Source organism: Camelina sativa, chromosome 19, assembly GCF_000633955.1.
Source record: "Camelina sativa cultivar DH55 chromosome 19, Cs, whole genome shotgun sequence".
In the NCBI taxonomy this organism is placed as follows: Eukaryota; Viridiplantae; Streptophyta; class Magnoliopsida; order Brassicales; family Brassicaceae; genus Camelina; species Camelina sativa.
In genome coordinates, this window is record NC_025703.1 from 15,690,514 (window position 1) to 15,717,736 (window position 27,223).

The following is a 27,223-nucleotide window of genomic DNA, read 5'->3' on the forward strand; positions in this document are numbered from 1 at the left end:
TAAATATCTTCTTCATGAGTTAGAGTTATTCAACAATTAATAATAACCAAGTCTAGTTTCAAATCGGCAATACATGTTTGTGTTGTCTTGTTAACTAAACAGGCTAGTTCAAAACAATGATTAATGAATAGAAAAAGAGATGATGCAAGAAATAAACAAGGTTCTGTAAAGATATGACTAATATAAGATTATAAGAATCTCATCCTGCAAACAAACNTTTGGTAATAAATTCTTTTTTGCCCCTGTTACTCAGGTTTTTCTATATTCACACGTTTTTGACATCAAATGCGTCTTCCAATCTATACAAAACCAAGTTAAAAGTCCAACTTGTCTATTTATTTTACCAGTATTTCAACCCATATACTTTTAATAGCATTGTGTTACTTAAAAAATTAACCAATTTTTTTAAATGGGTTGTCTTTCTTAAATAAAATTTGAGTTATATTTTTCACCAAAAAACTTGAATTCTTATAGAAATTTTTTTCCGTTTCAGTTAAAATTTGCCCCGGCTAAATTTTTTTTCTAGATCCGCCACTGTTTCAAGGTACTGATAAATATCTTCTTCATGAGTTAGAGTTATTCAACAATTAATAATAACCAAGTCTAGTTTCAAATCGGCAATACATGTTTGTGTTGTCTTGTTAACTAAACAGGCTAGTTCAAAACAATGATTAATGAATAGAAAAAGAGATGATGCAAGAAATAAACAAGGTTCTGTAAAGATATGACTAATATAAGATTATAAGAATCTCATCCTGCAAACAAACACTGTAACTTAATTACAGGATCTGAACCGAACATGTAACATAAGAGAACACGGCTCCAAGATCCGTTTCTCTGAAATATCCATCTTCTCCGACCACGAAACATGTCTTGTAGCCAGCCTCGTCACAGTATCTGACACCAACCACAGCTACTTTCTTTTCCTTATCAATGAAGAAACTCTCAACTTTAAAATCATCAGGTTGAAAGAACTACTCATAAGTTGAATATCAACTTAAAGAATTTGCTCCACCAAAATGCATTGGGCTCAATCTTAGTTGTAATCCATATTATCCATCTCAGATGTAGCTGCCGCAAGCTACTTTGATCTAACACAAGATNTTTCAAGGTACTGATAAATATCTTCTTCATGAGTTAGAGTTATTCAACAATTAATAATAACCAAGTCTAGTTTCAAATCGGCAATACATGTTTGTGTTGTCTTGTTAACTAAACAGGCTAGTTCAANTTCTCTGTTGTAAAATCAAAGCAGAGTAAAAAATGTCTTGTCCCTCCTGTTTTGTGAGAAACAAAGTAAGTATTTCTCTTCACGGACACGCCTCTTTGAGAACTCAATATACAACAACGGTTACAAGTGACATTCCTCCACGAATTAGACTTAAAATCTTATATAATATAAGAAAATGTACTTTCTATTTTTCTTTTACATTTGGCATTCTTAATAGCCAATATCGTCTTTTTTCTCTTAACTATTATCCATGTTTTTTTTAATCCAATTCACATTAATTTACTACATTTTATTTACCATTATTCACATAAATTAATTAATAAAATTTCCATCTCTTTATTTCTCAGTAGTATTTTTCCTTTTTTATTTAATTTGTATTGGCTATCTTAAATTTTATAAATTAAAGTAGGTTTTGATGTTGTAAACTTGAACACTAAGTTGATATTTAGTAGAGAGACAATTTGCTAATACAATAGCACTTCTAAACTTGAACACTAAGTTACTTTTGCGTTTGTTTTTTTTTTTTTTTTTTGAAAAATGTCATTGAAAACACTGTTTGATCGAACAACAAAAATAACACAAGTTTTACCAACCCGTTTGTGTTCAGATGTGCATGGTAAGTTACAGGTAGGTGTTGTTGAAATAGCACTTGATTATTTCCGCCACATGTTTTCTACTTCTAATTCGACTTTGGTTTCAGAAGCATTAGATGGTATGTTAGCGCGTGTAACACAATTTAGGAATGTTGAGCTGACCAAGCCAATAACGGATATGGAGATCAAGGCAGCTGCTTTTAGTATCAAGGGAGAGAGTTCTCCGGGGCTGATGGCATGTCAGGCCATTTCTACCAAGCTTATTGGAATATTGTGACCGCAAGTCGTTAAAGAGATTCAGCTTTTTTTCAATCGGGTTCTCTTCCTGCGGAATGGAACTTTACTCAGATTGTTTTAATCCCAAAGAAGCCAAATCCAACGAGAATGACTGATTTATGATCCATCAGCTTATGCTTGGTGATCTACATAACATAAAAGTGTTTTTATGTTATGTTTCAGACTCAAGTCATTTCTGCCAACTATTGTGTCTGATACACAAGTGTTGGAGATGGGCTGCGCCCAATATGCCACTCGGCCCAACAAGACAAATTAATTGCAATTTCGGCCTGACAAATTTGGGAGAAAGTCCATTCAACTCCACAGAGGGTAATTTCGGGAATTCGCGACAGAAACCCTAGGAAGCCCTAAATCAACAGTCGCCTATAAAAGAAGAAAGCATTTATTGGAATCACCATCCTGACCCGCAGACATTACCCAGAGAGCAATACTTTGCATTGATTACTGTTATTGTCTTTTGTGTAATTCATTTTATTTTCTGAGCTCGTCATTATTATGTTTGTTGGTTCTCCTGTGAACTAACAGACTTAATCTTGACTCTCTGTAAGTGACGATCTCAAATTCTCTCGTTAATAAAAGAGCTAGCTCCATTCTTACCCGCAAACTCTTATTTACTTAGTATTGTGCAATCCCCGGTAAAGAACATTTGTATCAAGAAGACTTATATCAGACAACATCCTCCTTGCTCATGAGATGCTTCATACGCTTCGTACACATCTAGATTGTGAGGAGGATTTCATGGCCATTATGAAGTGGGTCAAGTGGATACTCTGTTTCACAAAAGATATTATTTTGACTTATTTTACACAAATTAAAAAGATGTTGAATTATACATGTTTGCCCATATTTAATAAGTGCTTAATAATTTAAGTTTAGCTTTGGGTTTAGAAATAAATTAGAAAATTTAGCATTAAAAATATAATGAAAATGTAAAATGGCATTTTTTGTGAAATATTTTTTTTTCTAAAATGACACTGTTTGTAAAACAGTGGGAGTAAATACTAAGAATAACTATACATTACACTTATATTTATTAATGTATACAAATATCAATTAAACTTTAAGTAATTGCAAAATACCAGATATTAGATGCCTTATAAATTTTTACTCATCATATTTATATTAAAAGAAAATTAATTTATAAAAAATACTGTATCCCGAGTGTTTTATCTAGTTCAAGTTAAAAAAATGTAAGAAATAAAGATAACGTTGGTTTGATTGATGATCAAGTAAAAAATTAAAGAAAAAAACGGAAACCCTGTTTCTGAGACAGAGGCTTCGCAACCCTAGAAACATATACCATTTTGTCAATTGTGATTAAGCAGCAAGAGGAAAAAGATAGACGTAAGAGCTCTTCGATCTTAATCCCCAAGGAGGAAGTAAAAAGATGGGATTTCATGCTCTTAGACCTTCCATAGCCTTGCGCGGCTCTCTCCTCGACTTATTATCCAAATCTCACAGTCCTCCTCTCCCCGGTAATTTCTACAAACACTTGGTGGGCATTGTCATTTTCTGAGTTCTCTTTCTGTTAAAACTGTATTTTGGAATCTAGTGAGCGATCGAATCAATTCATGGGCAAAAACCCACAATTCTTTTTTGCCTAACTGTAAAAATGCTAGAGGAATGAGACACAATTCATTGATCAATCTGGTTCAGTTTATTGCTCAGTTTTCAATTTCATTTGAAAAAATTGAAACTTTTGGTTTTGTTTTACTTACTTAGCTTCATTAGTGATAATGTCGTTTTTTTTTTGGTCAAACATTAGTGATAATGTCATGTGTTATTTGTTCAGGGAGATGGGTTAAAGCTGGTGAATGCAGTACCATGAGATGTTTTGCTTCAGCTACTCGTGGGAAAAAGTTAGGGTCTTTTCTTTTAACATTGAAATCAGGAAGCTTCCATCTTTCTCTGTTTCACTTTAATGGACTCTTCTTGTTCTGTAACAGCAAAAAACAAAGACTGGATGAGGCATGTGTTGAAAGGTTTAACGAATACAGTCGCACACTAATACAATCATGGATTATACAAGGTGATTCCTTGTATTCGTATACTTAAAGCACAGAAGAGGTTTATGTTAGTTTTTGGTGTAGCTTAATCTTAAGTGTTTGTATGATATGTTATGTAGGCAAAGTTCTTGTGGATGGGAGAAGAGTTAATAAAGCTGGTATGCCTGTATCTAATACTGCTGCTATAAAGATCACAGCTGAGGTTCCAAAATTTGTATGTAGGTGATTATTCTATCCAAGTTGCCCTATCTTTATACAGTTTCTTCATTTTTTGAAAGACTCTGTTGTTGTCGACTGTCCACTCGTTTTTTTTTTCAATATGCAGAGGTGGACTCAAGCTGGAAGCTGCACTTGAGAAGCTAGATGTTGATGTTTCTGAGAAAGTAGTTCTTGATGCTGGACTTTCTACAGGAGGGTTTACTGATTGTTTGCTTCGTTATGGTGCAGCTCATGTTTATGGTGTAGATGTTGGTTATGGTCAGGTTAGTGCTAAGTGTTTTTCCTACAGATTGTTTGATTTCAGCTTGCGATCAGAGCATATTTACTAATTAGTCAGTTAATTAATTCGGTGTATTGTAATAGGTAGCTGATAAAATCCGCAATGATAAGAGAGTGACTGTTATAGAAAGAACAAATCTGAGATACCTCCCTGGACTCCCCCAAAAAGTAGATGTAGTGACCCTTGACCTCTCGTTCATTTCCATTCTTAAGGTAAATTTGCTACTGGATCAGTTTGTTTCCAGGAACTATGATTGTTGAATCATACACAAATGTTGGGGACTTACAAATTTATGAACAGGTGATGCCAGCTATTATGAATGTGATGAAAGAAGATGCAACTTTAGTTACCCTTGTTAAACCCCAATTTGAAGCACGAAGACAACAGGTAATCTGTTTATTGACCTGACGATACTAGATTTCGGATACAGTGAACTTTGATAAGTGCATACTTGTATAATATAATGCATAAAACATCACTGTGTTTTAATTATTATTTCTTCAACATCTTGTATCTTGTCAAGGTCGGGAAGGGTGGCATAGTGAGAGATCCCGAAGTACATCAGGAGGTATGTTTGCTTCTCCCTGTCCTCTTTGTAACAATTGAATCTTCTCGCGTTAGTTTACTACAATTAATTCTCTTTCTTTGTTGCTATCATGGATTCCTTACGTTGCTAGTATCTTTGATAGCATTAAGCCGTGATCTTATATACCAGTTCAGATACATGGTAAATATAATCTTTGATGTCTTGTTTTTGGTTGAAGGTTCTTGAGAAGGTAATAAATGGTGTTGAGCGCTATGGATTTACCAACAAAGGTTTTATCGAATCTCCCATAAAGGGCGCTGAGGGAAACATAGAGTTCTTGGTTTGCTTCAACCGAGGGACAGTGAAACCAGAAACCGAAGAGTACTAGACTTATATTCCATTGCTGGGAAGTTAGAAGCTTGTGTGAAATGCTATTGATTCTTCTTTCACGCATTCCATTCACAAATCTCATTCTAACTCTTCTCTTTAAGTAAACTTTTCCTTTGTTTTAGTGATATCATAAATCTCAAAGATAATTTATCAAAAAATCGTAGGTGAATTTTTTCAAACCATCTCAGGAGGAGCATTACACATAAACTGTTTCCTTCTATGGTTATAACTAGTCATACAATCCATATATGAAAAGGTACAGAAGCATAAAAACTTCAAAAGAATAACTGGTCTCATTGTATTGGAATGGCTTGAGAAATCATTCTGTAGACAAGGTTAGCTTTTGTGAAGCATAGAGTGGTCTTGAAATCTACTCAAGTGTATCAATATATAAAACTCTTCCACCCTAGAGAAGCTTTCTCAATGCATCTCTTCCATGGTTTGGTAGTATCATGTCTTGCCACTGCAAAATTGAGGCAAAAGTTAAATTGGAAGTAAGCAAAAAAAAAAAAAAAAATCTTTCGCATCTTTTGCATAGCATGAGGTAAACTAACCAAGAATGAGAACCTCCACACCACACTAGGCTATGTTCTTGAATCAGTTCTCAGTTCCAACAATGGACGCTTCATTATTGTTTGATGATTTAACATTTTTCGCAGTAAACATATGCACAGGTGGAGGCAAAAGCTCTTCTTGAATGGCCTGAGACATAAGTTAATAAGGTAAGCAAGACAAAGGCCAATGACAGAACCTAGTCCAAAGGAAACATCTGAAAACATTCAAAAGCACTAGATCATACTGATTCTACAGAGAGAGAGAGAGAGATGTAACATACCAACCAACCATTCTTCCCTCTCGCACCTCCCCTGATATAATAAGCCTCTTTGAAGCCATCCTCGATCAGCAATTCAGCCACTTTTGACGAGTTACCATCAAAACTGCCTTCCACATCAAAGGTAAAAACATGTAAGAGAAGAGAACTCTCAGAGAGCAATGTCTTAAAGTTTGAAGCTTTTTGTTTATCCCCTTACTTGTCAAGAACACAGACAACTGTATTTTCAGGGTCAGAGAAGCTTCCTTTAACTCTCCTCAAGAACCCTTCCTCGTCACTCTCACTAAACGGAACCTGAACTGAACTCTTACCAAGAAACCTAAGATTCGGTGAGGCCAATAAAGCCAGAGTCTTGTCATCTCTAATATCCAAAAGCTGCGAATCAGGTTCGTTCTTGAGCTTACGAAACGCGTTCACGGCGGATATTGGTTTATACTTCCTCAAGTAAAAAATCACAGCCGGGTACACCACAAGGTACATGAAAGTGCATCCCGCTACGAAAAATGGGTACTTGTTGAAGAAATTGTCAATCGTGACCAAGACTGACTCCAAATCGATTTTTCCGGTAGGTGGGTCTGAGATTGAGTCGAAGGACTCAGATGCGAGAACAGGGGACGTGAGGATGAGTTGGGAGATAGTAAGGGAGAGATGGGTTTTGTTGGATAAGTTTCCGAGTTGTTTTGGTGAACTTTGAACGGGATTTGGGAATTGAGAAGTTGAAGAAGAAGGTTTGGTTAGGTTTCGCGGAGGAGAGGATGCGAGGATCATCGGAAGAGACGTCATCAGTGATATGACGACGAGAGACGGATGAGTGGAAGCGCCAAGAGGATAAGAGGAAAAAGTTAATTAAAAAAATAAAATAAAACAGAAAATATATATATATTTTTTAATAAATTTTTTATTAAATGACAAATGTGTTTTTTTAACAAAAAAAACTTTACATACAAACTTACCTAAGAAAGTAACTATTTTGTTATTTTAAAATGTTTTTAAATGGAGAAAAAAAACTAATTTGATTTCATATTTTATTATTTATCTTAAAATAAACCATATACTCCACTAATATTTATTTAAACTAATCCAACATAATACACATTAAAATATCGTATTATATTTTAATAAAATTGAAAATTAAGTGAAATTTAATTTAGTGGAATTATAGCCAATCAGATTTTAAAAAGAAAAATTTAAATAACAACTACAATATTTACATCTTTACCACCAAAAATAGCCATCGTTACGGATCAGTATAATGGGCACTAGAGAAGCTACCATTTAGAAGAACCAATGACACTAAAAAGATTTTTTAAAAACTTCATTCAGTACAAAAAAGTTAATAGTTGTTATCAAATAAAGAATTTCAACGGTTTTATTTTCTAAACTAATTTCAATTACTATTTCATTAGGATTTGGAGTTGAGGTTTGAGAAAACAAACAAAAAAACAATATTGACCATTAGGATTTGGAGTTAAGAAATCTCCACATATAGCAAAAAAAATAATCTTTACTTTGAGTGACGGATCGTTTAGCTTACCGAGGTATCCAATGTGATACGAGGTGTAAAAGATGTGATTCAGCATGTGAGAAAATTAACCATGCTTTCTTTGAGTGCCTTCGTTCGTGTCAAATTTGAAATTTGTTTCAGATTCATCTTCGAGGGGGGGGGGGGATTTCCTTATGAGCATTGATTTTATCTATTGGAACGGATAATCTCATTTAGGAGATCAAGAGTCTTTTCATCAGTTATCTTTGATATTATGGTCGATTTGGAAGGATAGGAATAAAAAAGTGTTCCAAGGTACACAGCTCATGCCAAACGAGGTGACTATTGAGGCGGTAAGTGACAAATATTATGGGAGGATGCGCAAACTCAGGCAGTGGTCCTTCAGATCTATCAGATACTATGGTTCCTAATGAGCATTGATTTTATCTATTGGAGCGGATAATCTCATTTAGGAGATCAAGAGTCTTTTCATCAGTTACCTTTGATATTATGGTCGATTTGGAAGGATAGAAATAAAAAAGTGTTCCAAGGTACACAGCTCATGCCAAACGAGGTGACTACTGAGGCGGTAAGTGACAAATATTATGGGAGGATGCACAAACTCAGACAGTGGTCCTTCAGATCCATCAGATACTATGGTTCCCTCAGTGAATCCGGGTCAGGACCCATATTGCCAATTAGATAGATCCTGGAAAGCATCTGATCCCAACTCAGGTTTGGGTTGGTGGTATTGTAATGGAGATGCTCAGACCTTATTGTTGGGTGTAAAATGTCTTTGATGAAGTCCTTCCACGCAGAGTTGGAAGCTCTGCTTTAGGCTATGAAATGTCTCTTTGTAGGCGGAGTTGCCTGTCAGAGTTTCGAGACGGATTGTGCAGATCTAATAGCAATGACTCAAGCCCCTAAAGACTGGCATGCCTTCTCTAATCTTCTGGACAATTTCCTCCTGCTAAGAGGCATCTTTCCTCATTTCTCTTTGCCCAAGATCTCACGCTCATCGAATTTACGGGCGGATTGTCTTGTTCGGTTATCTAGATCTTTAATTTCAGTAATTTATTTTGTAAACTATTTTCGTCCGGTTTGAACTACCAATCTCGAAATTTTTTTTAATTAATGTTTGGTTGACAAAAAGTTATATATATTTACATTAGGAAATCCCCATTTAGAGGAATTGTGATGGCTATTTTCGTTTTTTCCAATGTTTTTAAACCCGACCCGGAAAGCAATCCGGACAACCTTCTGGGTCACTGGGTCACCGGGTCGATCCGGTCCAACCGTGGGTCACTAATTTACTAAATTTTAATATATATCATATACATATATATGTTCATACTTTAGTTTTATGAATATCCAAACAAAAATTTGTCATATCTATCAGTTATTGATTAGTATATATTTTGGAGCAATATTTATATTATTCCATTTTTATTATTTTAAATCCAAATAAGAACAACAAAATATAATAGGAGAATATCAGAATATTAATAAAAACAATATTTCTTATCTTTCACATAAATTAACATTAAAAAAAAATTGTGACTGAACAAAAAAAGAAGGCAGCCACGTCACATACACTCAAATTTGTCCCACATCGTAAGAGAAGGGAGGAAGCAGGACATGTTTCTTATTATATATATGCTCGTTTAAGTTATTTATTAAAGTGTTGAAATTGACCCGGACCGCCGGGTAAACCACCCGGTTTGCGGGTTTTAGCCGGGTTTTTCCGGTTTTGTCCGGGTTTGTTAGTATCCGGTTTTTAAGTGATATCCGGATCGGAATAGTTTTCGGTCCGCGGTTAAACCGGTTCGACCGGCCGGTACGGTCCGGATTTCAAAACATTAGTTTTTTCTCTCCAGAAATGGTATGTGAGTTGAATGTTGCCATACTGCCTCTGTTGGGTTAACGTTAGGACGGGCAACTATACTTCACCTCGGGGTAACGAGACAAAGGTTCAGAATCAGATGGTCCTGCACCACTTATGTTCATTGGAGAGCATGTTGAGAACAAAACTGATACTAAATTCATGTAAGAGTCAATCTCCCTAATTTTGTGATGGAGAGTCACAATATCCTTCTTAAGTTAGTTCAATGGCTATATATCTATCGTCTATGTTGAATGTTAATGCATGGTCCAGCATGGAGCATTTGTATGTATATATATTTGGTAAACTAAAAACTAAATTTATGAAAAAATGGTTAATTTTGCAAACACGTATCTCCTCACGATAAGTTCTCGTCGTGCTTGTGATATGTTTTTGTGCAAAAAAGAACAACAACGATTTAAAAAAAAAACAAAATGTTTTGCTAACAATAAAAAATAGAATTTTTTTGCGCATAAGAAAAAAAAAACAAAAAACAAAATGTTTTTGCGCAGGAAAATTTGATACATATTAAACAGTTTTTTTTAAGACAGATAAATCTAAAAAAAAAATATTTGATATTAAAAGATACCTACAAATATGACACCAAGATATTGTTAGCATATATACTACACGACGAACAAAACATAAAATCAAAACTTTAGAAGTCAAAATAATCAGTATAGAAAAAAAATATTTGATACTTACTTCGATATATATCAAAACTAATTGTATCAAATAAAATTTACGTAAAACATCTCATTCCGTCTCCCTCGTTGCCCAAGTAATCAACCCTAATTTCGAGCACAATGCATCTCCCAGAAGATTTGATAGTGGAGATACTCGAGAAAGCTTCAGCAGCTTCTCTAGCACGATGACGATGTGTATCCAAAAGATGGAAAGCTCTGATCAAAGATGTGAGATTAGCGGAGACGCATTCTCATGCTACGGTAATCATGTTGATTGGCTTTAGGGTTTATCTAGCGAGTGTCAATCTCCACGAAAGTTATAGAAACATGGTTTTGGTTACAGATCAATTTAGGCTAAAAGATCCTTTTTCTAAATCTTCAGAAGAAGTCAAAATACGCGACATCTTTCACTGTGACGGCTTATTGCTATGCACGACCAGAGACATTAGACTGGTTGTTTGGAATCCATATTCACGTGAAACCAGGTGGATTCTGCAACCACGAAGCTCCTACAGGACATCAGATTACTTTGCTCTCGGTAAAACCTCATGCAACAAGTACAAAATCTTGAGGATGCAACAATTTGGTGAAGGTATCCCATACTTACTTAAGTCTGAAATCTATGACTTTACGTCTAGTTCGTGGAGGTTTGTTGGTAAGACTAGAGACTGCTTCATACTACCGTGGAAGGGCCGTGTCATGTCTGTAAATGGAAATACCTACTGGCTTGCTTATAGTAAACACAATGTGGATTTCTTACAAAGTTTTGATTATTCAACAGAGAGTTTCAGAAGTGCGTCTCTTCCCGAGGATCATCATTCTTATCAAGTTTGCAGCTTATCAGTGACAAGAGAAGAACAACAACTTTGTTTTTTAACTAAGGTCGAGCGGCGTATAAATGTGCGGATTGCAACAAGGATTGAGAGTAACGGCTCCGCGTCATGGATCAAGTTAGCCTGTATCCACCAGCCTTTTTTCGTTTGTAATGCGATGGATTTCTTGGTCGACAAGGAGAACCAAGTTGTTGTGTGTCGCGGTAAAAATGGGGTCTCCAACAAGTTCTTACACATTTTGGGAGAAAATAAATCCATACAAGTGCATCACCACGATGACAAATCTGAATGCTCACTTCTTGTCAATTATGTTCCATCTTTGGTTCAAATCCAATAAGGTTATTTGAAGAAAAGGTAAAAAAAAAGTACCGGAGCAAGTAGTGATTTACATAATGGTCGAACTAATTTATGCATTCTATCCAACTCTTGAGACTTTAAACGTTATTTATGTATTGCTAATTTATATAACTTGTTTCCAAACGATGTTCACTTTTTATTCCTGCCATCGGAATAATCATGTTGGTTGTCTCTCTTATATTAAACTACAATATTCTTGTTTTCTATGGGAAAACTATGAAACTCCCAATTATACGTGAATAACAAATCATCCTTTCAAAGTGTCTTAGTTTTATAATTTTTTTATATAACTCTAAGAAACTTTCACATACAAAAACCGGAAGCCATACTCGTCTTAATCAGTATTATATAAGTCGTGCAGTTTGATCAATTCGTAGGAGAGTCAATCAATATTAATGCTCCAAGAATATTGTAATAGAGCTTATAGATTGTATAACCATGTTGGAGTAAAAACTCAGTACAATGAGCTTAACCAAGACTTTATCTCTATATATATGATATAATCTAAAAGAAAACATCATATAGGAAGAAAGAAATAACCGTAAACAGTTCCCTAATCAATAAATAGAAATCTGAACTATAAAAAAAAATACGTCTTCTTGCCGACCACTTGAAGTAGTCTTGGCTAGGTTCCATCGGTGATATGTTTTTCTAAAGAAATAATCTCACCATCCACTATTCTTTCATCCTCTCCAATCATCAAAGCTCAGGGACAGTCATGAAAAGGAAAGTATAATTGCTTGCAACGGAAACATAGTTTTTTTTTTCTTGATGAGTATTTTGATATCTACCACTGGAGTTGCTGCTTGGACCATAAGAAATGTGTTGACATTGTTACTTTCGCACAGTCAGGTATGCTTCTCCTCATATTAGCCTCTGACCATACTAAACCACAAACTATCCTTAAATCGGCTGAATGCTATATCAGAACCATTCAACAGACCGTGGTTCAAATCAAATATTTAAATTAAAGTTACGTTCTATAATGAATCAAGGGATATATAGGTGGCCATCTGGATTTCTTGGTAGTTGGTACTACTAGTGCATGATAGATACGTAAGGAACGATTCTTAGGGATAAATCATAATTAATACTTGAAAGTATCTTAGAAAACCTTCACAATTTGTTTTTGAAAAAATTGCCAAATTACAATACTTGTAAAAGAATTTAGGTAATTGATAATGATGTGTCCTATTCCTTTCAAATCACGTACATGAAAATTTTATATTTATTTCATATCATTTTTAGGGAAAGCGTGAGTTTTGTTTTTCTGTATCATGTTACTTTAATTTGGTTCAAAATACATTAATAACCATGGGAACATCTAATATCCAGCATGCCATCGTAACAAAACTGAACCAAAAACCTTAAATTCTAAATTTTGGGATCCATTAATTAGAGAAAAAAAACAGTTAATATAACTCACATAGTTTATTTTAATTGCAATTGGCATAACATTTAAACCCATTGCAAAATTATCCAAAAACTATAGAACTCACATATTTTAGTTTTACATAAGTTGTCTCGAATTTTTTTGTTGTTTGTTATCCCCACCTAATTCATACTTAAGATCGTAATATAACCAACCTTCTAGATAATCTTTACAATCAACATGAAAGGACATAACAAAAAATTGACTGTGTCAAGAGGAGAAAAAGCAACCTTCCTTGGCCACGTCTGAAAATACGGAAAAAGTCTTTGGGCCGTGACAGTGAAACTTATTGATCTTGTCGGCAACAAAATTTGTTCACTTCATTAGCGAGATACTTTATCATCACTAGTTTAGTATTCTTTTTGGAATTTGAAATTTCATCCTCTCTTAGACTTGGTCCGGTTGCCAACTCTTGCTTATGATTCCGTTTTTTAAGAGATTATCACTTCACTTTGTGAATTTCGTTTAAACTTGCATTTTTATCCATATCATGCAATCTGCAGCTATGTAAATTGTAGTAGTGTGGCGAGTAGAACTCGAGTTCGTATATATATTGGCACCACCGGTTCCTTACCTCGCTTGTCCTTTGAAACGGACCTGTGTATTGGAATTACTATTACCAGCTGCTTTTTAAAAGAAAATCAGATTGTCTCTCTCTTCTCGTAATCTCAAATAGTAATTTGTATAGAGTGACAAAATTTGCTAAGAAATTCACACAAATGAAGTTGCAAGGATGGTAGTAGCTAGCTACATACTTTGGTAATGTTTTGATTGCGGTCGGTCTGAATTAACTATAGCCAAGCTACCAAAAAAATGTGAATATTGAAACAAAAAAATGTGACTCGTTTTTTTGTCTGGACGAATTAGAGTTTTGACTAAATTAATTTTAACTGATTTTGTCTCTAACTATGTCAAATTTGTTACAAAATATATAATTACAAATATAAATAGATTTGCGATCAAATATGGTAACTAAATTTTACGGATTTTGTGACTAAACTTACCTCACTTCTAGTTACAAATGTCTTTCTATTACTTTGTCACAATTAGTCATTATTTTAAAATCTGCTGATAGATTATAAATTCTGACATAATTATTATCACTTTTTGTGACTATAATACAAACATGTAAAATTAAAATTAAATAAGAAAATAGCTTTACTTTTGGGGGAAAAAATCTAAATTTTTTTTTTTTTAAAATGAAAAGAGTACAAATGACATAAAACAGTTTTAAAATTAATACTGAGATTCGTGAGTAGTTAATACGATATCTGAATTTCCATCTCGTCCTATCCAATCTCTCCTTATATTATTAGATCATCAAAATCTTATGTTAGCCATCTAAATATGATTGTGTTTGGAAGTGTAATAAATCAGAGTCGACGATAAAATTATCATTATCATGTTATATTATAGTAAAATCAAAATTTTGAACCAAGTGGCCTTGGTCCAGTGGTAAAGGGAGAAAAGTCCCGCCTCTCCTTCTATTATTAGATCATCAAAATCTTATGGTTAGCCATTTAAATATGATAGTGTTTGGACGTGTAATAAATCAGATTCGACGATAAAATTATCAACATCATGTTATATTACAGTGAAATCAAAATTTTGAACCAAGTCGCCTTGGTGCAGTAGTAAAGGAAAGAAAAATCCCACCACCTTAGTTCAATAGTATTGGCTACAGGGGTTTGAAATTTAATATGGTTTCCCCCGGCCACAGGAGATTAGTGTTTGGGCCTAGTAAACTTTTAGGATCACTCCTGAATTATTAAAAAAAAAAAATCAAAATTCTGGTTAACAAATATTTTATTTCTTGGGTATACCATAATTGTTGCTTTCCATTTTCCATTATTGATTTTTTTTTTTCAGCTAATTTATCCGTAGATGTAGAACATAACATACTTAATATACACTAATGTTTCTGTCAAACGTTCCAACAGAGTGAGTATTCGTATTCACGATGGCCAAGCAAAACTTTTGTACCCTCTAAAAGCGGGAAAATGGCCATTTCATACCCGTACACTCCTCCCAAAGTGCGAATTCCTTTCTGTATAAACAAGGAGTGCTAATTTAGACATGTACCCCAGTAAAATTAAAATTTCATACCTTTACTTAGATAGTATAGCCAATTTCAAAGACCGTTTTGATATGTTTTCTTCCACAAAAATTTGTCGAAAATCCATACTCCCGTGGTTCGAAACCGTAATCTCATAGTTGTTTAGCATATGACGTAACCAGCTGATCCCATAACAATACTCGATTGTATCATACAAATTTATTCTTATAAACCAAACACAAACGTGCCATCGAAATCGCAATAAATGTTGGAAAATCCACACTCTCGTGGGTCGAACCCGCGTTCTAAGACATTATCAGCGTATGACGTAACCAGTTGATCCCACAACAATACTCGATAGTATTATACAAATTTATTGATATAAACCTAAAAAAAAATCTTAGTCCCAATTAACACTACAAGAAATATAGGCAATAGTAGCACACTGAAAATGCTACTATAGGGCTTTGGTAGCGTTTCCATAAACGCTAGGACATGAGTAGCTATAATAGCTCCCTACATATCATAGCATTTTTTAAAATGTTACGATAGTCAGACCTATTATAGCGCTAATCATGTGCTATAATATAATCTTTTATATCATTTGATTCGTGGTATGATGTATTTTTTCATGGCCTTTTTTCGTGTTGTAAAGTATTGTTTTGTATCATGTTATTTGTACTGTAAAATATTGTCATTTTCATTTTGTTAATGTTGTTGTAATGTATATTATTATGTTCTATATTTAAGTTACTAGAAACCTTTGTTGCATAAAATTTAAATTGCAAATTAATTCATAAATAAAATTAATATTACAATAAATTTATAAAACATACATTTTACATAGAATCATTCTATCAAATACCCAAAAGATACAACAATGTTTGAATCACTAACCAAAGCATAAAGAAAAAGAAGGCAAGTACATTTCTTTTAAACCAAGTCATAAAGAAACCAAAGCAGCTCAACTCATACCATCAACAGCCAACGCCATTCCATCAGCATATCACCTTAGAGCCTTTGGCTTTAAGTAGAAGACAGTAGCTGACATTACTCACCTCGCCGTCAAAGGTAATCGTGTTTGCTTGCTCCGTGAATCTTTCTTTGTTCATCAAGTTGTCTAGATAATCTAGTGTCTCCAAACCCTCAACTCGTACTCCACTAAAAATTTGATACCCACATGAATTATCACTCAGAAAAAGAAAGCAGTCTTAAGTAGAGGAAATCAGATGCATACCTTATGTCAGATACATATAAGTAGTTTCGCAGTGCAAACATAAAGGAGAATGCCTTTGAGTCAATGTTCCTCACACGAGGGATCAAAGTAAGCTTCCCAGGGCTGATACTGATGCACCAATAGCACCGAGGAAGTATGAAGTTAGACGAAGTGATGATAATAAGGAAGCACAGTACAAAAACATCCAAATGAAAGATCAAAGTATAAGTTAAAACACACCTGTGAGGCCAGGTCTTCAGGTCATCTTCTGTGGACTTCAATATCAAATCAACTGTTGATTGTTTGTTAGCAGGAGACAGAGGCGAAGGATCTTCATCATACGACCACAATCTGTTCTAGACAAATCCATGTCGCTCAAGTCCACAAAAGTTTCCAAACTGCAAACATGACTTAGTATGCTTGATAGCAGTACGAAAACACAGAAAAAAAGATGATTCAACTATCTTAAAAACATAGCAAATATCAATTCTCACAATTTCTTTCTAGCAATAATGTTTTTCTTCTTGGGCCTTCCAAGTGCGTTATTGTAATACCAAACCAGCTTTACCTGCATTTTACACACAAGAGATTCACAAATAACTCTTACAGGACAACAAGTTAGGAAATAAGAGATCAAGATACAACGTATTGTTATAGAAAACCTGGGTATCATTGGCCTCTGATCCATTGTTTGTAAAGAAAGCTTTGGCCATTTTGTTGGCCATGAACATGTCTAAGAGATCCTTAGCAAGGTCCTGTTTTGGCAAGAAAAACAGAAAAGTGAACAAATTCTCTTAGATTGGCATCAAGTCTCTACTACCCTGAGTCTTAGCAGCTCACAGAAACTAGCAGCAGACTGTAGAAAAACATCATAATAATGACACCAAAAGGAACAGTCTGAGTACCAGAGAAGGTTTAGTAGTACAGTTCCAAAAGTTAGTCTTGTGTTCCTTGTGTTGTTTGTGTTGAAAGACTCTGAACAAACAGCTCCATTTTTTTCTTTCCCCCATCTATCAAGCTTAATGTTGTATCCTCCCTTCAGGGCATAATCTATCAAACACTCTTTGAAATTTTCTAGAGTGTCAAACACTTGTTTGAACTGCAGCTGACCACTACCTTTTTTGAATCTTACAAACTTCTCTCCACAACCTTCATCATCAAAGTTTGGAGGTGTGTCATGGTAGTCAAAATTCGGGTCGTCATCAACAAAAGAGGCTACATTCCTCTCAACTCGGATCTCTGCATCACATGGCTCAGTAATCTCCACATCATGAGGATGCCCCGACGACTTAACCATAAATACATCAACGACTCCAACCCAGCTGGCCGCATCACACATCCTTGTAAAACTCATATCTGAATTACACAACCTCTTCCGCTCCTTATGTTCCTCAAATGGCAACTTATACCACAACATGTTCCCCTCTAAACTCATTCGACACCTTAACAAAGAACTCTTCCGGATTACATGTTATAGTTATTGATTCTGAACCTTCAAGATAAGCAATGTCACCTTTATAATCCTTGGCCCAGTATCCACCATTGTAGGCATTGAATTTCACTTTGGTATCACTACGACATCTTGAAATCAAAGATCAAAACCTCAAAATAAAACCTTAATTGAAATCTACTTTGATTTACCTTATTTCTTCGTTTCGTCCCACTCTTTCCTCTCTCCAGTCGAATTGATCACCTTCTTCGTCCATCTTTGTCGGTTATCTCCGGAGAAGCAGAAGGAAGAAACACAAATCAGGATTTGAGAGAGGAAGAAGAACCCTAAGATTTTCAATTTTCCCCCAATTCAAAACGACGACGTTTCATTTAATTGGGAATAAGATCTTTTTAGGTTTATAAGAATAAAGTTGTAAGATACTATCGAGTATTGTTGCAGGGTCAACTGGTTACGTCCTACGCTGATAATGTCTGATAATGCGGGTTCGACCCACGGGAGTGTGGATTTTCCAACATTTTTTTGTGATTTTGATGGCACGTTTGTGTTTGGTTTATAAGAATAAATTTGTAAGATACTATTTAGTATTGTTGTGGGATCAACTGGTTATGTCCTACGCTGATAATGTCTAAGAACGCGGGTTCGACACACGGGAGTGTGGATTTTCCAACATTTTTTGCGATTTTGATGGCACGTTTGTGTTTGGTTTATAAGAATAAATTTGTAAGATACTATTGAGTATTGTTGTGGGATCAACTGGTTACGTCATCTGTGAGATCGCACATGATCGAACAACTAGAGTGTGGATTTTCGACAATTTTTTGAGAAGAAAACATAACAAAACGATTATATTTTACGATTTCGATGGCATCTCAATACACAATGGCGGATCTAGGGAAGAAAATTATATGGGGCACTATTATCTAAGAAAAATTTTCTTTAGCAGTAAAAGCACTAGGGAAAAATAATAAAATAAAAATGATGTACATAAGAGGGATCGAACCCTCCATCTATGACATTATATGGGACACTTTGTTCCAAATGAGCTAAGTGAAACTAATGCAGTAACCAATTGAAAGATTTCTCAAAAACTGAGTGTCGGACACGTGTCCTACCTCCTCCCAACGTAGATCCGCCCCTGTCAATACACATGTGGATTCTGAGTCAGCATCTATTACGGTTGACTTAAATCCGTTAACGTGGACTTTGAAATTTAATCTATTATTTAAGTATAGGTACAAAATTTGAATTTTACTAGGGTATAAGACTAAATTAACATTCCTTATTTGTACAGAAAAAAATTTGCACTTTTAGAGGTGTACGAATATGAAATGACCCTTTTCCCCTCTTTTAGTTGTACTGCTTGATGCAATCATGCTATACTTACTGTTGTTTAGTGCATATAGATTTGTCTTTATCTCTCTGTCGGTACAGATTAGAAGAAGGATCCTTAACAAGTATAGTGGATGACTTTTCTTTCCAAAAAGTTATCATTATAACATATTAACATAATTACAAATCTAATACTTTAACAAAAACAAATAGAAAAAAAAAACATAACAATTTGATATGAATTCTAAATATCTAGAAGTTTATGCATGCGCTGTGTTTATAAAAATATTTTTAAAACTAGTGGAGTTGTCATTTACGTTGATTCAAGTATAGTTACAATGAATCCAACAGCGGACCATAAGGGTCCCGACGCAACACGTATAGATACTCTCATACTTATCTCCTAATTACTACTTTGTTAATATTTTGATAACTTTCTTTAACTTTACTTTTGATAAAATAATTTCCATCTTTTTATCGGACTAGTCGACTACGTTGTAGTTTTTTTTTACTTTTCTCGTTTCCTATCCTCCTCATTTTCTTTAAATAGAGGGCATGCATCGTAACATTTTATCCATCACTTGTTTTAACATACTAAGAGAGAGTTATAAGAAGTTGAGAAAAAAAAAATGGCTTCAAAGGCTTTGATTCTGTTGGGTCTCTTTGCAATTCTTGTCGTCGTTTCCGAAGTGTCTGCCGCTAGACAGTCGGGTACGTAAAATTATTTTATATATGCATTTCAATCTACTTCTACTATTGGAAGCTATTTTTTTTTTCAAGAAAATATGTTCGTGAGGCTAATCGAACTTGAACTAACTTATCGTTTGTAATTTGTCCAACTATTTTTTCCGTTCCATTTTGTGGACTTACTAAAGGCAAGACAGACTTAAGTGATGTGAAGTTTTGTTAAAATTAAGTTTGAAATGTGTATTTAGTGTTGTAAATATTTTTCTTTAAGTTTGAAATATTTGTATTTATTTTTAAAAGTCTTTTAATTAAAAGGACAATGAAATCAGGAAGAGGAATGCACATGTGCACGTGCTTAACAATATCTGAAATACTGTTTTTTTTGGCAGGCATGGTGAAGCCGGAGAGTGAGGAAAAAGTGCAACCTGAAGGTTATGGCCATGGCGGCCATGGAGGAGGACACTATGGAGGAGGAGGACATTACGGAGGAGGAGGAGGCGGAGGACACTACGGAGGAGGAGGAGGCCACGGACACGGAGGAGGGGGCCACGGACTTGACGGATACGGAGGACATGGTGGACACGGAGGACATGGAGGCCACGGAGGAGGAGGAGGCCACGGACACGGAGGAGGAGGCCACGGACTTAACGAACCTGTTCAGACACAGCCCGGTGTTTAAAACTCTATAATAGATTCACCACCATGCATGATTGCACTTATATATACACTTATGACTATAAATAAATCATGGTGAGTTTGTGTAATGCAGTCCCTTCAGAAATGTTTGGAATAAAATTTCATTGCTCTGTTTGCATAATAATTTCGTTTATAGTTCTTTCACACCCATAAAAATCGTTTCTAGGTCATATTACTCTATCCGTTTTTTTCTTTCTGTTACGGAGTTATAATCCCTTATTATATTCTTAGTGTTGGAGAAAAAAACAATATGGTAAATTGGCTAGGGAATATTTTTAAAAGTATTACCAAACACCTAGAGATCTAGACAATCAAGGTCTTGCATTCACTAGCACTTACAAAGTTCACTAAACATACGAAAGTTCCAAAAGGACTCTAGTGTAAGAATTTACTTAAAGTTGACTAAACGATCGAGAAACTGCAAGTCTTACTTGTATAAGAATTTCTTAAAAGCTCTCAGGCAAGAAACCCAAGGCACCGTTCCGTGAACGTAATGAGCTGTTTCTTCCAGCGATGTTTCTCTAGTAATCTCCTCTCCGGACTCGTGTTTGCTAAGGTGTGATCTCTCTTTGATATATCTCTTTCACTGTTTTCCGGCAAGGTTTTCCACACAAGATGACTTTCTTGATTTTGTTGACTTTGAGCCACTCTTGTCACTTACCGATGTCTTCGGTCACCTTCCTCGTTCGGATACCCCCTCGTGCACCACCGTCGGAGCCTCCATAACCGCCGACACCATTGGAACCACCGGATACACCAGACCCTCAGATCTATTTTTTCACTTATGTTTAGTGGCAGTGTTACAGAGTTATAGGGAGCATTATGTTTGTAATGCCCAGACCGCCACCTCTTAGTGGGCCTTATGTCCGATCCCAGTCTATGGGCTTACCTTCTTTAATGGGCATACCTTCTTTAATGGACCTCACGTCCTCTCAATAGGCCCATGAGCCCATCCATATCCGACGGTCGGTTTGCTATGTCCGGGAAGTTTTAAAGACTTGTTTACCGTCCCTACAATTCACTACATGATCTTTCCCTGTGTTTTGTCATCACTCACACAGTTCCAACAATCACTTCCTGGAAGGTCACCCATCTTGAGACTACTCCAGCTCAAGCACGCTTAACTCTGGAGTTCTCTCAGGACCCTTGACCGAAAAGATAAGTGCACTTTGGTGACAGATAGCCAAATCAATTCTTTTAAACCTCTCCGCAAGTCTCTGAAACCGAGGTGTCACAATTCACCCCCACTAACAGATCGCAACGTCCTCGTTGCGCACCAAGACTGTCACTTCGACGTTGTGACCCCACTCGACTCCAAACTCGTCTGGGTTCGGCTCTGATACCACTTATAACGCTCCGACTGCCACCTCTTAGTGGGTCCTATGTCCAATCCCTGTCCATGGGTCCACCTTCCTTAATTGGCCTCAGGAGACCCGCGAGCCCATCTATATCCGACGGTCGGTTTGCTACGTCCAGGAGGTTTTAAAGACTAGTTTACTGTCCCTACAAATTACCAGATGATCTTTCCCTGTGTTTTGTCCTCACTCACACAGTTCCGACAATCACTTCCCAGAAGGTCATCCATCTTTAGCCTACTCCAGCTCAAGCACGCTTAACTCTAGAGTTCTCTAAGGTTCCTTAACCGATGAAATAAGTGCACTTTGGTGACTGTAGCCAAACAATTCTTTTAAACCTCTCTGCAAGTCTCTGAAACCGGGGTGTCACAATGTTAATTGTTTTGCTTGAAGTAGAAGCGGGGATTGTTGTTCAAGACTGTTCTCGTTCAGAATTTGCTGACTGTTTGACGTTAGCGTCATTGGACACTTTGCTTCCTTGCTGAAACCACAAGGAGGAGTGTCACAATCCTTTGATGGTGTTTTTTTGGCATTTGTGGCCTTTATTTCCTTTGCTTTGGATGTAATTGCTTCTCTATTAGAGGTTGAAACTCTTTAATTTAGTGATAATGAAATGTTTGCTAAAAAAAAAAAGGATTTCTTAAAGACTAATTATATAGAGATGTTTGAAAAAAAATTGATTTTGTGATATGAGAGCATGCTTTTCGAATTACTAACAAAAATATGCACAACTATGAATTCAGTTATAATATAAAAAATGAGAGCGAAAGAAGTAAAATCATTGTCTATAATTTTGGACTGCACTATCAATACTAGCCATCAAGAGCAAATATTTATGATTGGACATTTTTTTCTCAAATTCTCTTTAAATTAGAAGAGTTTTTTGTTAAACTTTTGAAAGTAGATGACACACCTCACAAACTTTCTAAAATGTGATAAAATATATTTTTTTATTTGATAATATTATTAACTGTATTACAATCTTTAAATGTATTTAATATATAATATGAACGGTTAATGTTATGATAATGAAAAATATGAAAAAAACATTTGGATATGAATCTTAGATGAGCAGTTTGCACAGCATCTGCTTGTCATATTCCAAATTTTTTTGATTAAACATTTTGGATTCAATGTTTGATAAGAGATTTGAGTAATATTTGAACATATATATTTGGTTTTTTTATTCCACTAGGTTAAAAATGTGTGACGATGTAAATGTAAATGTTATATGTCGAAAGATGATTATTATTGATTCACAGTAGTCAATATATATACAGACTCATGAACAACCTAGGGTACTGTACATAAGTAATTGAGAATATACACTTTACATATATAAAGATCAATAATCAAATCAGTTCCTATGATTACTCCTTAATACACCCCCTCAAGATGGAGGGGCTTTGCGAAACTCCAATCGTGCTTGACAGATTTTAAAACATGATGCGAGGCAAGGGTTTAGTAAGAGCATCTGCTAATTGAACCTGTGGAGACATGAAAAACACGTAAAGCGCCCAATAGAAATTGATCGCGTATGAAATAATAATCCAACGCTATGTGTTTCATGCGAGAGTGGAACACCGGGTCAGCATAGAGATATGTAGATCCATCATTATCACAATAGATGGTTGGCACTTGTGGAAGAACAATGCCAAGCTCACTTAACAGAGAACATATCATGATAATTTTAGAGGAAGTATTAGCCACTGACCTATACTCAGCCCCGGTGTATGAGCGAGCAACACCTTTTTGTTTCTTAGAGGTCCATGAAATTGGATTATGACCAAGATAAAAAATATATGCATTCGTAGAGGCTAAGTCATCATTGTCACTTGTCCAGTCTGGATCAGAGTAAGCATGGAAGTTGAACGAAGTCCGACACTTGAGACAAATACCATGAGAAGATGTACCAGTTAAATAATGGAGTATGCGCTTGACAGCTTTCCAATGTTCATCCGTAGGCATATGCATATACTGAGACAAACGATAAACGGAAAATGATATGTTAGGACGCATAAAAGCCAAGTACTAGAGGCTCCCCACCACAATTCTGTATTGAGTAGGATATGTAAGTTTTATTACAGAGTGAAAGGAGAGCTTTGGAGATGTTTCCATCGGAGTGTTTCCCAGATTTGACATGAGCATGTTTGTTTTAGCAAGGAGATCCAAGATATATCTCCATTGATTCAAGTGTATATCGTGGAAATCTCAGCATGCCTCAGTGCCGAGGAAATATGATAAGTCCTCATAATCTTTAATAGAGAATCTAGCTGTTAAACCATCCAAAGTTTGAGAAAGAAGGTGACGATCATAACCCGTGATAAGGATGTGATCAACATATATAAGCATGTAGACAATAGAGGAGTCCTTCTTGAGAATGAAAAGAGAAGTATCTACAACTGAATTCACAAAACCCAGAGCAAGAAGATATGTCTTCAACTCGAAATACCAAGTCCTGGGTGCTTGTTTCAGGCTATAGATTGCCTTGCGTAGTCTACAAACATGATCCAGTTTTTCAGAATCAACAAAACCTGGGGGTTGAGACATATATACCTCCTCCATGAGTTCCATGTAAGAAAGCATTGTTAACATCGAGCTATCTTATAGGCCAATCACGTGCAACTGCAACATCAACATCCCACAATGGTAACCGAGTTGTATTTCGTTTTGAAAACCCATCGACATCCCTCAATGGTAACCAAATACGATGGTTTCAAAACTAAATCCCATGTGTGATTTTGCAATTGAGCATTGATTTCATTGGTGAGAGCCCGACGAAAAACGTTCATCTTTGAGAGCTCGACTCGCTGTCCAAGGTTCAGGAGCCGCCAATTTTACATTAAGTGAGTATTTTTTGTTTGGCTTGAAAGCACCGTTCTTTTCCCATGTAGCCATGGAGTGACGATTGATATGTGAAACTAGTCTTTTCTTTATGTGTACTTATGCAATGAATGTATGATAACATGCAAACAGAGACATAAGCAATGATGATCAGATGGGATGCAAGAGGTTTCAATACTCTTATGCAGTTGTAGTATAAGAGATGTCAATCCATAAAGTGTGTGATGTGTATGCAATCAAGATGTAAACAGTGACTCAAGTTAAGCCAAAAATGAATGTTGTTTGAAACTAACAATCCTAGTGACAGAAATGTATATGCAGAAAGTAAAATGCTTAGAACAGAAACTGAATGCAAAAGAAACAGTTGTAAACAATGCTGAATTTAAACCAAACAAGAGAAAGAACTAAACAAATGCAATGAAACAAAACTATAAAGATGCAGAAAGTAAACTAAATGAAACAGAAATGAAACAGAAAGTAAAGTGAACAACCCGAAGGTACTCGATCAAGCACTCGACTGTGTGTGTGGTCGAGTGGCTAGCTCGAGTGGTTGGATACGAAGAACAGATGCAATATTGACAACCTAAAACATAAAGAAATGCAATAAAACAAAATAATATGCGGTAATAAACAATCAGATAACAAAGTAGGCTTCCAAAGATGGATTCATGGGCTGGTGTTCAAGCTGTGGCTATCTAAACTGGTTAACAAACCTCAATCAAACATGAGCTATCTCTAGACAATGATCTTAATGACTCACTAATCCACTCTCATGACAGAAGTGATCAAGTTTAAGTAACATCCTAACCCAACTCTCATTGGTGAAACCATACTAAACAGGCATTAAGAACCAGACCATTACTTGTAAAAAATCACCTTATACAACCAATCTCTTGGGATAAGCATGATAATCTCCAGTATTACCTTTATCTAACAACTTAAACATTGGTATGATGCAAGGAAGCTTAAGATCTGTTCTTATCCTCTCAGATATAAGAACAGCTTAGAGAATGTCTAACCCAGAAGAGATATATTATCAAACAAGCTTAACCAATCTAAACAACCACAACCTTAAACCAGCATAATCCATCTACAGAATCCTAACTCATTACTCAGATGAATAGAACATGATGATGATGAACATAAACCCAGAAAATGATAAAACTAGCATGATGAGATAGATGGGATGATGAACTACAACTTTGTTCAAAGAAACAAAATCAGATTATAAATACCCAGAAAGTTATGAGACTTACAAGGTATGAAAATCCGAAAAAAATAAGAACAAAAGTAATAAATAATGTAAACAACAGCTAAAAACCCAAAAGGGATAAAGACTAGGTTTTTTGGTGGCTACAGATATTTTCCTGACCTAAAGTGGCTTATGGGCGGCCATGGGGTACATTAGATATATATAGGACAAGAGGGAAGCCCTAAATTAGCTAGCAGACAAAATATAGAGGCGGCTTGATGTGCTCGTCCACAAGCGGTCGAGTGGCTATGATCGGGTGCTCCATTCCCCTGTTTTCCACTGGTTGAGTCTCTTAGCAGCACACGGTCGAGTGTCTCCTGGGTGTGATGGTCGAGTGGTCTCCAATCCTCGGTTTCCATCCTGTTTCAGCCTCTATTTGCTTCACTGGTTGCACTCTACTCCTCTTAACTCCATTTCCATGCTCCTTGAGTCCAAATCACCTATTTAAACAAGAAACAATGCAAATGCAATGCAAATCCTACTCTAATGCACAAACAGACCTTAAACTATATAAAAGTGATAAAACTATCTAACAAACCATGCAAAAGATATAAATAAACTAAGGTTAAACATGGTAAAATATATGCATATGTATATCAACTCCCCCCCCCAAACTTAGTCTTTGCTTTTCGAATCAAAATTGACATCAAGAACCCGAAATCATGATCATTTCGGATCTTCCTTAATTGTTAATATGAAAATCCTTTGGTAATATTCCGCTGCAAAAAAAAAAAAGCCACATTAATGATCATATTCACGACAATCATCAATATCAAAATGAAATTTAGTCCTACAAATATAATTGGAGGAGTCGTAATTGTGGATATCTGTTGACATAAACACACTCATTAAAAGTAAATAAAACCCCGACCATATTACAAGCAATTTTATTTAGATAGCAATTTTATTTTGATCGTCATTAAAAGTTAAACGCCAGCTAAATACAAACTAAGGGTCTGACTCGTTCAAACGCTGCGGTTGCGGTTGCGGTTGCGGGAGATTACGGAAGCGAGCGATTGCGGTTTCAAGCGTTATTAAGCGTTTTGAACGACTGGTTTAGCGGTTTAAAATTGGTGCGTTTGCGGGAGGTTTACGACTGGTTGACCAGCGGGTGAAATAGCGGTTGGAACATAATAAATGTGATATCTAATATATAAATGTTTAAAAACACCAAAATTTTTATTAAACTTGATTTATAATTAAAATTTATTAAAATAATAATTATTCAAAAAAAATTCATATTGAAATACTTATTCTTTTATGCATTTGGCTTTTCACCAAAAATTTA

General features: G+C 35.5%; 4 protein-coding genes across 5 annotated transcripts; 3 read left to right on the forward strand and 1 right to left on the reverse strand.

Moving 5' to 3' along the window:
- LOC104747089 (putative rRNA methyltransferase YqxC) lies at positions 3,433-5,724 on the forward strand. Its single transcript, XM_010490346.2, has 9 exons — positions 3,433-3,596; positions 3,914-3,980; positions 4,068-4,150; positions 4,247-4,349; positions 4,453-4,609; positions 4,710-4,838; positions 4,927-5,013; positions 5,150-5,194; positions 5,391-5,724. Exons 1-9 carry the CDS (start codon positions 3,509-3,511, stop codon positions 5,538-5,540), a joined length of 909 nt encoding a protein of 302 aa, XP_010488648.1. The 5' UTR covers positions 3,433-3,508; the 3' UTR covers positions 5,541-5,724.
- LOC104766457 (rhodanese-like domain-containing protein 4A, chloroplastic) lies at positions 5,675-7,206 on the reverse strand. Its single transcript, XM_010490347.2, has 4 exons — positions 6,574-7,206; positions 6,378-6,480; positions 6,097-6,244; positions 5,675-6,005 (listed from the first exon to the last, which is right to left on the reverse strand). The coding sequence occupies exons 1-3, from the start codon at positions 7,155-7,157 to the stop codon at positions 6,140-6,142; spliced, it is 792 nt and encodes a 263-aa protein (XP_010488649.1). The 5' UTR covers positions 7,158-7,206; the 3' UTR covers positions 5,675-6,005; positions 6,097-6,139.
- On the forward strand, positions 8,463-11,595 carry LOC109130843 (putative F-box protein At4g10190). The gene is made up of 3 exons (XM_019240910.1): positions 8,463-8,592; positions 8,718-8,904; positions 10,632-11,595. Exons 1-3 carry the CDS (start codon positions 8,463-8,465, stop codon positions 11,593-11,595), a joined length of 1,281 nt encoding a protein of 426 aa, XP_019096455.1.
- LOC104766458 (cold and drought-regulated protein CORA-like) lies at positions 19,666-20,619 on the forward strand. Of its 2 annotated transcripts, XM_010490349.1 has the most exons (3): positions 19,666-19,812; positions 20,178-20,363; positions 20,400-20,619. In XM_010490349.1, the coding sequence occupies exons 1-3, from the start codon at positions 19,731-19,733 to the stop codon at positions 20,465-20,467; spliced, it is 336 nt and encodes a 111-aa protein (XP_010488651.1). In that variant the 5' UTR covers positions 19,666-19,730; the 3' UTR covers positions 20,468-20,619. The 2 variants fall into 2 exon arrangements, with proteins under 2 accessions (XP_010488651.1, XP_010488650.1); XM_010490348.1 differs by having other exon boundaries at positions 20,178-20,619.

Excerpts from the sequence above, each read along its gene's own strand:
- LOC104747089 (XM_010490346.2), top strand. The coding sequence starts at position 3,509 with ATGGGATTTCATGCTCTTAGACCTTCCATAGCCTTGCGCGGCTCTCTC. Across the intron at positions 3,981-4,067 it reads TCAGCTACTCGTGGGAAAAA|CAAAAAACAAAGACTGGATG; the intron begins GTTAGGGTCTTT and ends GTTCTGTAACAG. Across the intron at positions 5,014-5,149 it reads TTGAAGCACGAAGACAACAG|GTCGGGAAGGGTGGCATAGT; the intron begins GTAATCTGTTTA and ends TATCTTGTCAAG.
- LOC104766457 (XM_010490347.2), bottom strand. The coding sequence starts at position 7,157 with ATGACGTCTCTTCCGATGATCCTCGCATCCTCTCCTCCGCGAAACCTA. Across the intron at positions 6,481-6,573 it reads GTTGTCTGTGTTCTTGACAA|TTTTGATGGTAACTCGTCAA; the intron begins GTAAGGGGATAA and ends TGTGGAAGGCAG. Across the intron at positions 6,245-6,377 it reads GAGGGAAGAATGGTTGGTTG|GCCATTCAAGAAGAGCTTTT; the intron begins GTATGTTACATC and ends CTTATGTCTCAG.
- LOC109130843 (XM_019240910.1), top strand. The coding sequence starts at position 8,463 with ATGGGAGGATGCACAAACTCAGACAGTGGTCCTTCAGATCCATCAGAT. Across the intron at positions 8,593-8,717 it reads AGCATCTGATCCCAACTCAG|GCGGAGTTGCCTGTCAGAGT; the intron begins GTTTGGGTTGGT and ends GTCTCTTTGTAG. Across the intron at positions 8,905-10,631 it reads CGGGCGGATTGTCTTGTTCG|ATGGAAAGCTCTGATCAAAG; the intron begins GTTATCTAGATC and ends TGTATCCAAAAG.
- LOC104766458 (XM_010490348.1), top strand. The coding sequence starts at position 19,731 with ATGGCTTCAAAGGCTTTGATTCTGTTGGGTCTCTTTGCAATTCTTGTC. Across the intron at positions 19,813-20,177 it reads GTCTGCCGCTAGACAGTCGG|GCATGGTGAAGCCGGAGAGT; the intron begins GTACGTAAAATT and ends TTTTTTTGGCAG.